The sequence below is a fragment of the Malaclemys terrapin genome, chromosome 1 (genome assembly GCF_027887155.1).
Source record: "Malaclemys terrapin pileata isolate rMalTer1 chromosome 1, rMalTer1.hap1, whole genome shotgun sequence".
Taxonomy (NCBI): Eukaryota; Metazoa; Chordata; order Testudines; family Emydidae; genus Malaclemys; species Malaclemys terrapin.
Genome location: NC_071505.1, coordinates 109,978,719 through 109,991,305, shown reverse-complemented (window position 1 = coordinate 109,991,305; position 12,587 = coordinate 109,978,719). Strand labels below are relative to the sequence as shown.

Genomic DNA, 12,587 nt, shown 5'->3' with positions numbered 1-12,587 from the left:
CAGAACAAGGAGTAATGGTCTGAAGTTGCAGTGGGGGAGGCTTAGGTTGGATATTAGGAAAAACATTTTCACTAGGAGGGTGGTGAAGCACTGGAATGGGTTACCTAGGGAGGTGGTGGAATCTATTTCCTTAGAGGTTTTTAAGGTCAGACTTGACGAAACCCTGGCTGGGATGATTTAGTTGGGGATTGGTCCTGCTTTGAGCAGGGGGTTGGACTAGATGACTTCCTGAGGTCCCTTCCAACCCTGATATTCTATGATTCAATGATTCTAAAACTATTATCCTTAATATTTATTCTTAATAGACTTAGATAAGTATAATACAACTGGCTTTGGGGGAAGTTCTTTATACACCTTCAGTTTTAGCATCCAGTTGATAAATGTTTAGGCCTCTGGTTCATAAACTGTGGTCCATTAATTGTTGGTCCATTAATATCAGATTCTCTCTGGGGAGTTGCTTCAAAAAACTGCCATGTTCAGAAATTTTGTCATGTGGCAGCTACTTTGCACAACAAACTGCTGCAGAGAGTGGTATAAACTCTCTAAGTCACTAAACACAACCTTCACTCAAAAGCACAGGTTTGTCATGTTACTATACTTTACAGTCTCACAGTAATAGCCACGTGTCTGTAGTCTCAGAGGTGGTTCTTTCAAACTGCTTTGATTATCTGGTATTGAAAATTTTCTATTCCCTCCCGATCCCATCTACCTTCCAAGACCTATGTAGCAAGGAGGATGATAATGAACCATGAGTGAATGCTAGTGATACCCTGCCCGTCCTCTCCACATCATTCTCTCCTTCTATGGACCCTAACCAACATAAAGTATAAGCTTTTCTGCTAGATTTATTTTCATTGAAAAGGAAAACACGAGGCTCCTCCAAAGGTACTGACTGTTCGGTTAAACTAATTTTCTGCCAGTGAGACAGAGGGAGAGAGAGCTGTGCATCACTTTCCCAGGCTCCATATTCCTTACATTTTATATGATCTCCTCACATTGCATTAAATAAATGTGCTGTCTTAAAAATATAATTGTAAGAACTCCAAAGTGGAGCAATTCTAGTACTTGAAATGTGAGCTAGACGAGGTTTGCCTAATAAGATCCAAGACATCACATTTTGTTGCGTATCAACTTAACGGAAGTGGTGATGCCAATGGACTTTTTCATTTATTTAAATTCTGCATTATTTATAGCTCTCTTAAAAGTGCTGAATTAAAATTAATCTCCTCTTTTTGATTTTATCATTAGCCAGTTAGTAAACATCATTATCCCTCTTTCGAATTACTGGAAGGCATAGTTTCTTGTTTACCTCTTTTATATACCAGCCTCAACCGTGCTCTTAGCAGTGCACAGAACACACTACACATTTGCCTATGCCAACCAATCCAGGCATGAATCCAACAACTTCAGAAGGAGTGCTTTAGATAGCTTTTGCTGCAAAGAGAGTAGATAGAGCACAGTAAAGATTTTTATGAATCCCCAAAACAACTATTTCTTTAGTTATCTGAACAAAAGATCAAATACCTAGAATAATTATTTAGAATCACAGGATTTTGTTCAACAGTTTTAAAACAGATCAAATTTTGGGCCACAGATGCTTGACAGTATCATACTTTAAGAGCATAATTTACCCCAAAACATCTTGGCTATGACAACTTTACTGCTAGAGATGGTATTTCTTAATTTTAACAGACAGTGTGTCTCTTTGCTTAAAGAATTTTTTACATAAACAGTACCTAGCACAATAGGATCCTGGTCCATAACCAGGTCTCCTTGGTGCTACACTATTGCTACTGCTACTACTTATAATAATAATCAGATTCTTTCAACTTTAAGACTCTTAGTTTCCAGGTATTATTTCCAAATTTAAATATTGCCCAGTCATCGTTTTTTCTGTGCAAGTTAAGAAGTTCTCTGTAATGAAAATGTCCAATATTTCCAAGATTTTTGTTCCTCTACTTCTGATGCTAATGCAAGTCCCCACTGCAAAACAAGCACTCGGTCCTGTTCTGATCTCCACGGGGAGAGGTAGGTAAGGGTGCGTGTGTGTGTGTGTGGGGGGGGGGGGGGGATGGAATGGGTGGGAGGGAGAAGCATTTAATAAAAGTTGAACAAACAATACATGCTTGTACGATACCTAGTTCATCCAACATGTCATCAATTCCACTTCACTGCCACCAGAAGTGGACAGATGCTGCTGCTGACACCTAATATCCACAGAAGCAAATCTAGAAGCACTGCACAATGGGAAAACTTCTTCTTCTGCCAGTTTCCCTTCAGAGGACCTTATTGTGTTCCATATTGAGATAACATGGGTAGAGCTAAAACAAGATTCCAGCATCACACCAGCCAAGACAACATGAAATATTTACAGCTTTACTGGCAACAGCCATTGTATCAGGAGATGTTTAAAACTAGACAAGAGTCATAAGGCCTTTGATTCATTGTGTATCCAACTAAAAGATAAAGATTAAATCCTACTGTGTCAGGATTGCCAGTTGTAAATGCTAGTGAGGGGGTGGGAGTGGGAGGCTAGATCAAGCCAGCAAAAAAAAAAAAAAAAAAAAAAAATGAATAGACTGCAGATAGAAACAAAAAAGATTAAAGTCTGTACACATTTTCTGTAACTGACAATTCAAACTTTCATTAAAAAATCTGACAAACAATCCTTGGGAAAATCAGAATTTTGACTTGTATAAATGAAGACAGAAAATGGATTTCATCTTCAGAAGAAATGCTAAAAAACCTGCCCCATGTTATAAATAGTACAGAAAATAAGGATATTCACGTTAGAGGACCAAGTCCATTAACTTAAAGATTGAAGCAATCCTCACAAACCTCTGTCAAGGTGATTCCCCACTCTGGCACTTCGAGTGCAGAAGGTAGGGGTGCGCAAGGATTTTAAAAATTTATACTGGCCACTCCAGGCTCGTATTAACTCCCAAGGTTACAGCTTTTCTCTGACCTTGAATGGGTAGATGCTGCCACCACCTAAGTGCAAAAACCCCTTTGAGAAGAGGCGCACTTGGGAATTCCTTGCTCGGGGGTACCCTCAAGCCCTTTCACCCCCGCTCTGGGGAAGAGCTGAGAAAGAAAACAAAGGAAATCAGCTGTTGCCACCATCTAATTAAACATGTGCACAAACCTCTTAGGAACACACAAATCCAATCCTGTTCTTAAAGATAAAAATTAAAAACAAAAAGAAGGAAAATACATCTGGAACTTAGGCTTTTTGCTAGGTTTTAAAAAAACAATTACAAGGATTAAGCATCAAGATAGCTTCTTGAGGTCCAGTTTAAAAGGTTACAAGCAAAACAAAAGCACCTGGGGTTAGCACAGAGGAGTCCACAAGCCATAAATAAATAAAAGATAAACCTAATCCCGTCTTCCTAGACATTTCCTGATCTACTTACATATCTGGGGATTTAAATAAGTAGTTTCTAGGTACGATCGGATGATTTTCATACCTGGCCCAAAGCTTTTTATGCATAGTTCCAGCCCTGTCTCTGCGCTCCAGGAGAACACAGACAGACAAAGGGGAAGTTTTTTCCCAATTTTAAAAAGTTCTAGCCTTCCCATTGGCTCTCTTGGTCAGGTGCTCACTCCCTTCCTTTTACCTGTGGGCTTTTTAACCCTTTACAGGTAAAGCAAGTAGAGAACAACTACTAACAGGGATTTTATAGCTAACTGGCTGGCTGGGTGTCGATAAAAGGGAGCTCCTCCCCCCCCCACCCCTTTCATTTATCACAACCTCTATATATGGTCTAGCAACATTTTGAACAATTATTATATATCCAAGCTTCTCGGTTAAAAAGTACGACAGGGAGCTCAACCAGTATTGAGTATGATGCACTAGGGCTCATTTAAACACATGGGTCAAAGCCATGCCTGGTATAACTCCACTGAAATCAGACTTGTTTACATCCCTAAAAAGTAATAAGTCTTTAGTAAAAAGCCAAGTCCATAGTAAAAGGTATGTGGCCTGAATGTTAGAACAGGGGACTGGGAGATAGGATTCCTGGATTCTATTAATAAATAGTACTGATTTACTATGCGACTTTGGTCAAATTGCTTAAACTCCACCTGAATTTCCCCTTTTGTACAAGGTTAACTCTTACTGAACTCAATATTGTCTTGAGCCCTCAAGGTTCATAGCTTAAGCAAATAAAAATCTGTTGGCCAGGTGAGAGAAACTGGCTGAGCTGGCACATAATCAATTTCTTGAACTACCAAAGTAACTACAGCCTCCGCCTCCCCACCGCCATTAAGGCAATGGGTTGGAAAGGATGAGTTTTTAGGCGACACGTCCACCACACAAATACTTCAGTCATTACAAACAGTAAGGTAGAAGCAGAAGCAACATAGAGGATCACGGAAAGGTTAACACTGGTGTTTTCTCTGTTTTGCTTTTGGGTTGTTTTTTAATTTCCCTTCAAAACTTTGACTGTTCATTATAAACTTGTGAGCGTAATCTTCCCATTACATCAACAAATTCACCCACTAAAATGTAAACAAAGGGATGTTTTGGCAAACTTGGATATTTTGTATCAGGACTGAGGATATATCAGAGGACACAAGAACCTTGTACATCTGCGAACTTACCTTCTTCTGAAGAACGTTGACCTTGCGTTCTTTTACATCCAGCATGTCCTTGAGGTCATGTATTTCTCCTGCTTGAGTCCCTTTCTCCTCGGCTATCTCCTGGATCTGCTTTGTCTTCTTATTCAGCATGGTCTCTTTTTCCTCCAGACGTAATCGTAGTGCATCCACCTGAGTTTACACATGCAGAAACAAGACTTGGTTAGATAGGAAAGAAAAGAGTTATTAGACAAGGCATACACCACTTCCACAATGAGTGGTGGCAAACCCCAGACAGATTCTGGTAACTAATCTCCCATTAAGACTGTGAAATCCAACAGCCTCAGCAAAGACGGTTACTATTCAAGAACGATTTATCAAACTAAGATTACTTGGAGACCTGATGCCTATATAAACATCAATATTTAATAGGGCTGTCATTAATTGCACTGTTAAACAATAATAGGAAACCATTTATTTAAATATTTGTGGTTGTTTTCTACATTTTCAAATATATTGATTTCAATTACAACAGAATACAAAGTGTACAGTGCTCACTTTATATTTATTTCTGATTACAAATATTTGCACTGTAAAAAATAAATGTTATTTTTCAATTCACCTATTACAAGTACTGTAGTGCAATCTCTATCATGGAAGTTGAACATACAAATGTAGAATTATGTACAAAAAAATAACTGCATTCAAAACTAAAACAATGTAAAACTTTAGAACCTACAAGCCCACTCAGTCCTACTTCTTGTTCAGCCAATTGCTAAGACAAACAAGTTTGTTTACATTTACAGGAGATAATGCTGCCTGCTTCTTGTTTAGAATGCCATCTGAAAGTGAGAACAGACCTTTGCATGGCACTGTTGTAGCCGGCATTGTAGATAGTTACGTGTCAGATGCACTAAAGATTCATATGTCCCTTCATGCTTCAACCACCATTGCAGAGGACATGCATCCATGCTGATGATAGGTTCTTCTCGATAACGACCAAAAGCAGAGTGGACCGACGCATGTTCATTTTGATCATCTGAGTCAGATGCCACCAGCAGAAGACTGATTTTCTTTTTTTGGTGGTTCGGGTTCTGTAGTTTCCGCATCAGAGTGTTGCTCTTTTAAGACTTCTGAAAGCATGCTCCACACCTCCCCTCTCTCAGATTTTGGACAGCACTTCAGATTCTTAAACCTTGTGTCGAGTGCTGTAACTATCTTTAGAAATCTCTCTTTGGTACCTTCTTTGTGTTTTGTCAAATCTGCTGTGAAAGTGTTCTTAAACAAACATGTGCTGGGTCATCATCTGAGACTGCTATAACATGAAATATATGGTAAAATGTGGGTAAAACAGAACAGGAGACATACAGTTCTCCCCCCCCAAGGAGTTCAGTCACAAATTTAATTAACGCTTTTTTTTTTTTTTAAACGAGCATCATCAGCATGGAAGCATGTGCTCTGGAATGGTGGCTGAAGCATGAAGGGGCATACGAATGCTTAGCATAGCTGGCACTTAAATACCTGGCAATGCTGGCTACAAAAGTCCTATGCGAACGCCTGTTCTCACTTTCAGATGATATTGTAAATAAGAAGCAGGCAGCATTATCTCTCATAAATGTAAACAAACTTGTTTGTCTTAGCGATTGGCTGAACAAGAAGTAGGACTGAGCGGGCTTGTAGGCTCTAAAGTTTTACATTGTTTTGTTTTTGAGTGCAGTATGTAACAAAAAAAAAAAATCTACATTTGTAAGTTACACTTCCACGATAAAGAGATTGCACTACAGTATTTGTATGAGGTAAACTGAAAAATACTATTTCTTTTATCGTTTTTACAGTGCAAATATTTGTAATAAAAAATAATATAAAGTGAGCAGTGTACACTTTGTATTCTGTGTAGTAATAGAAATCAATATATTTGAAAATGTAGAAAAACATCAAAAATATTTAATAAATTTCAATTGATATTCTATTGTTTAAAAGTGTGATGAATCGCGATTAATTTTTTTGAGTTAACTGCATGAGTTAATTGTGATTAATCGACAGCCTTAATATTTAAACATCAAAACATAACCACAGATTTTAACCCCACATGGCAGGTGGTTATTGGCTCTTATATGTATGTCCTGAGATATTCACTGAAAATACTGATCTCTGTCTCTCTGTAGGTCATAAAACCGTAGCTTAAGCAATATTTTGTTCAAGGTAGGGAAAAATAAATAACTGAACATTTAAATTTCTGAAGTTCTAGAAAATTTGAATATACCAGAATATCTACCACTTGCCTAAAAAGAAATTAAAAACCCAGTTCTTACAAAACCAAAAAGTTAAAAAATAAATAAATGAGAACTTCAGAAGACAGGATTTTCCATGGTAGATCAGGACATGTGTTTTTCACTGGTCACTGATGGTGGCCATTACCAAATACTTCAGAACAGCAGCAACAATTTTATCCCTCCAATGAGATATACCATTGTGCAATGCAATACTGTACACGGGGATCATTTTGCCCTATAATATGAGATCTGACACAATCTCCGGTATGTGTCTCTTCAGTAAATCCACAGGTTTACTGTGTAATAAGTAATATATACATTTCTCTTTTACCACATCTTTTTTAGACATATGCCTTCTACATTTACCAGACATTCATCTGACATCATAATTTTATATTAATATTTCACAATTTTACCACCATGTAGATGCCATTATTATGTTTTCTTCTCGGTAGTGGAGGTTCTCACAATTTTAAGAAAAATTTCCCCCATTTCAAAAATACAGAGATACAAATGCTAAGTAATAGTACTAAGTGGGCTGCTGCATGTTCAATCATCTGCAGTTACACTACACTGTATTAGTTGAGCCTGGAGGTAATATAAGCATGGATCTCTGACCACTGCACATCAATATGTGAAAAGAGGGGAAACAATCTTGTGGTTACCTGAAGATTTCCAAAAGTGTTTCTGGTTTAAACAGCAGCTGAAGTGTCAAAGATGGGCAGCAAGTCCTTTGGACCTCAATACCATGTAGCACCTTAATACAAGAGGGTCTTTCTGCAGGACATATCTTTATGCTGAAAATGAAGGGGGGAAAGGACCACACTCCAGAACTTTGTGGGCCATAATAGCACACTTTGACCTCCCATGGTGTCACCCAAAGGAAAAATAAGTTAGGGAACTTCCATGGCCTCCACAAAGAGTTGTAAACTGACAAGCCTCTGTTTTTCCCTCTACTTCTCTTCTCCACCTATTAAACTAGACAGAGCATACAAGGCAAACAAACAAAAAAAGGGCAGGAGAAGGAATCAGACTTTTGAATATAAATTCAATCTGAAGAAAAAGGCCACCATAGAGCAAAGAACACTCTCAAAGACCATTGTGGAATATGAAATCTGACAACACCAGGCTGCTCAAGATACCAAAAGAAACCCACTGACCCTTATTCGCTTGGCATTCAGGCAGAGTTCAAACCAGCCAGCTTGGCTGCTAATCCTATTTGACAGTATCAGATTTGGTTCCCATTAGCTGAATCCATTACAGGGCATCAGTCACGGTGAGTAAGTAGGGTGCTTATTGAATCCCTTGCCCCTTCTGCACAGCTCAGGCTGACAGAGACATAAAGTAAAAAGAAAACGTGGAGAAACTCCAAATGGGGAAAGAAATTAAAGAAACAGAAAGTTAGATGCTTTAGACTTTGTGTATGTCAGTCCAATTTCCTTAATTTCTTTCTCCTAACTGGAAACACTCAAAGCCACATTATCTATAGTATAACTCTCAAAGAAAACCCTTCACTGTTTTGTCTGATCTCTATTATATGGAACACTGAGCCCTCCCCTGTGGGGAAAAAGCAGCCCAGGTCTTCAAGTCAGTACTGCAGTCCCGGCTGCCTGTACTCCTGGAGTCTTCCTGCTCACTTCCACATCATTAAAATCACATTCCTAATTTCTTATCCATTATGTAAGACTATCGGGGGACTGGGGGGACAAGACGACAAAATATACTGTGAATGAATACCAGTGTGATGTGTACCATATAAATACCATAGATAAAGTAGTTATTTTTGTAAGAAAAAAATTAACAGGGGGAATCCAAATGGCTGAAGATTGTTTTTGAATCTCACAAGCCACAGTTTTTGCTACTTTCACTAGCTCCTAGTGTTCAGCCTGCATAAACAGATCAAATACGTTGTTTCAGTATCTTCTAATCCTCAGGTTAACAGCCTTCATTCATTCTTGAGGAAAAACTAAAAATTTCCCTCACAAGCAATGCCACATACCCCCAAATGGTGGTTATATAGCAAATGAGACACCCCACTTAGTACTTCACTTCAGTGGATTTGTGTAAGTAAAGGTTCCTCCTCAGAAGACCTTCCATCTTCTGATTGATTGACCTCTTTGAACTCTATATTGGCTTATGGTTTGGAGTAAACTGAACTCCTTGGTGTATTTTGTGTGAGGTCTCTGCCTTAGAGAACCACAGAAAACACTTTCAGGAAAAATCCTCAAAGGCTGGCAAGACACACAGTTATCACCCTACCACTGTTCTTGGCAGAATGATCCACTTGTTTATTCACATCAGCTCAGTTTATGGATGGCATCTACCCAGACTGCCAAGAACTGAGGTCTGTGGCAGCCAGGTGATGCCAACTTCAACAAAGTCAGTGCAAGGCTTCTTCTGCACACACAGAAATGGCTGTGAAGGCAGCCACCGGGGTTTTGCCATCCCTAGCCTGATTTCTGCACCTTATGCAGTATTAGCTTAACCTAAGGGTAACCTGCCTATTTGCATATTAAAAGACAGTCATGTCTTTAATTATATACTAGTGCAGAGGTCCCTCAAGCGTGCGGCGTGCCCCTCTAGAGGGGCGTAGAGGACCACTCGGGGAGGGGGGCGTGGTGAGGCACAGGCCAGCCCCCACTGGGGCAGAGAGGGCCACCCAGACCCTCCTCCCCCCGCCAGCTCTGCTCCGGTCCCGCCCCCAACCACATCCCTGGCCCAGTCCCCAACCTCAACGTGGCTCTGCTCCCAGCCCCGTGCCAGCCCCCAGCCTCGGCCACTGGCCCTGTTCCCAGCCCGCAGCCTTGGCCGCTGGCCCTGTTCCCAGCCCAGAGACAATGCTGGGGACAAGGCCGGGAGCAGAGCCACACTTGGCCACAGGCCCAGCTGCCGGCCCCCACTGCAGCCTAGCTATGGCTCTGCCCCTGCCCCCAGCCTCGGCCCCTGGCCATGGCCCCATTCCCGGCCACAGAACCACCCCAAGCTGCGGCCCCAGCCTTGGCCCCCTTACTCCTGTCCACATCCCTCCCCTCCGGAGCTGCAGTACCACTCCTGGCCCCAGCTTTGGGTGGGGGGGGGGGGGAAGTGCGAGGAAGGTACAGATGAGGTAAGTGGGGGGCACAACCTTCAAAAGTTTGGGGACCGCTGCACTAATGGTATGGCATGAAAAATACTAATGGAGAGATAGGGTGGTTTCTAGCCCTTATATAATTATGTGCTTTCCAACCTTTCTGCATTAATCATCTAACTTCCAAGGGCACAAGAGTATCTCAGATAGGTCAGCTGCCAGTATGCACCTTCAAACTTCACTTAGTCTCTTTCCTAGGAACGCGCGTAGCCGGTACAACAAACTCCAAAATCCTCTCTTCAACAGGGTATTACCAACTTTCCCCAGATGTTTGCGCACACACAATTAATCTGTTGAAGACTGATGCCTATCTTGTTATAAGTTAGTTAGTTTGTTTTGTTCAATACAAACACCTGTGTTTTGGGGAAATTTTACACAGTGGCAGGATGCAGTGCTGTCTATCTCACTACCTAGTATGGATAGTCATATACAAAACAAGAAAGAACATGGATTCTGAAATTTCTTCTATAAGAAGCTGGAACTAGAATACCCATAGCTCCACCGATGCTTGTACACCTGGGCTTACAGTGTCTTCTGCTGGGAAAGAATATAAATGGAAAAAATGCAAGAGATGACAGAACATTTATATGAATGTGGCGGGGGGGAAGTTTTGGTAAACTATTTTTTCAGAGAATCTGTAGGTAGGTTAAAAACTTGATCATGAGACTATTACCTAGTTATAAATTTGGGGAAAACTGATAAAGTTTTCAAATGCACCTAAAGTGACTTAAGAACATAAGTTACATTTTCAAAAGTGACATAGGCACTTCAGAGTCTAAGGCAGGGGTCGGCAACCTTTCAAAAGTGGTGTGCCGAGTCTTCATTTATTCACTCTAATTTAAGGTTTCGTGTGCCAATAATACTTTTTAACGAATTTAGAAGGTCTCTTTAAGTCTATAATATATAACTAAACTATTGTTGTATGTAAAGTAAATAAGGTTTTTAAAATGTTTAAGAAGCTTCATTTAAATTAAATTAAATTAAAATGCAGAGGCCCCCCGGACTGGTGGCCAGGACCCAGGCTGTGTGAGTGCCACTGAAAATCAGCTCATGTGCAGCCTTCGACACGCGTGCCATAGGTTGCTTACCCCTGGTCTAAGGCCATGTCTACACTGCGCACCTTACAACAGTGTGGCTGTGCCGCTGTGGCCACATCATTGTAAGTTAAGCAGTGTAGCCACTCATTGCATCCCAGCGACAAAATAAAATCTCCTCCAATGAGGGGCAGTAGCTACGGTGGCAGGAGCACGGCTCCCACTGACAAAAGCACTGTCTGCATCGGCGCTTTTCATCGTTAACATTTTTGTCTGTTGGAGGAGGTGTGGTTTTTTTACATCCCTGAGCAACAAAAGTTTTAATAACGAAAGTGCCAGTGTAGACAAAGCCTAAGTGTCATTGAAGGTTAATGGGACTTAGGCTCCTAAATATTTAAGCACTATTGAAAATTTTATGCAATGTTATCTTTGTTTTATAGTAATGATCAGTATCTCTTTATAAAACTGGTACTTTGTAATCATATTTAAGAAACAGTGTACAAGGTCTACACTAAAAATTAAGCCACATTTGACATGTGATATTAAATGACTCTCCCCTATCCACCCTTACCTCCCCAAACCAGGGTTGAATATAGGTTAGTCACTTGTGCAGATAGGGCCAAATCCTGATCAACACTCAATGCAGAACGTGTGAACAGCTCTTAATCTCTAACCAAGCCCTGTGGCTTATCTACAATAGCAAAATTCTGAATTACCTTCTTCACTGGTACAGCTCCACTGGTGGTAATGAAAAAAGTTCTAGTGTACACAAGGCACCAACACTTACCATTATAATGTCTAGTCCTGCTTCCCTAGAATTTGCTGCCACCAGTGGAGCTATTAAAGTGCTGAAGTAAGTGTCCAGCTTTTGTTCATGTAGATGCACCCTAACTGGTTCTAAAAAAGGCTAACTATTCATTTTTCATTACGTGTTGAACACAATTTGGTCTGGTCTATGCCAGCAGTCAGAGTTCAAAGATGATTGAGGGTTGTGTGGAGGAGAAAAGCAAGCTGTATTTGGCTTCTAGAGTCAAACACACTACTTCTTTTCTGCCGTAGAAAAGGCCCGCTGAAGCATGAAACTGCTAAATTAAACTATATTTGAAAATTGTTATCAAAGCAATGTCTGGTTACTCTGTTTTAGCATCTTTCAAATAAATCATAATTAAACATACTTTTTGCTAGAGGTGTCCTAAACTATTTCCCCAGCCAACACAGACAGAACTATGTTTGTCAGCGAATTATGAACACAATTGTAACTAGCAAGGCTTGGTGCTTTATTGCAGAGAAGTAATTACTTATGAAACAATCATGCTATATAGATAGACTTGGCAGAATTCAATTTTGTTTTTTTATAATTTTATTGGATAATATCCATTTTATTTTAAAGCTTTTTTTTCTGCTTATTTAAATTTTCACAGTGGTGGGATATTATGGAGGGGGTGTGAGTCAATAATTACTGAATGACAGGAGACGTTGCGATTCAAAAGGTTAAAGCTTTACAACCATTAAAACAAAATTTATCAACATCACATGTCAAAATAGACAAACATCCTTAAATCTAGCTCTTAAGCA

At 40.1% G+C, this 12,587-nt stretch overlaps 1 protein-coding gene across 5 annotated transcripts in view; it reads right to left on the bottom strand.

Annotated features, from left to right (window-relative positions):
- ERC1 (ELKS/RAB6-interacting/CAST family member 1) overlaps positions 1 to 12,587 on the bottom strand; it is a 539,904-nt gene that overhangs the window by 372,567 nt on the left and 154,750 nt on the right. For all 5 annotated transcript variants that reach the window (XM_054035177.1, XM_054035195.1, XM_054035205.1 and 2 more), the window contains one exon: positions 4,603 to 4,770. In XM_054035177.1, coding sequence (XP_053891152.1) covers positions 4,603 to 4,770 — 168 coding nt within the window. The remainder of the gene's footprint in view (positions 1 to 4,602; positions 4,771 to 12,587) is intronic.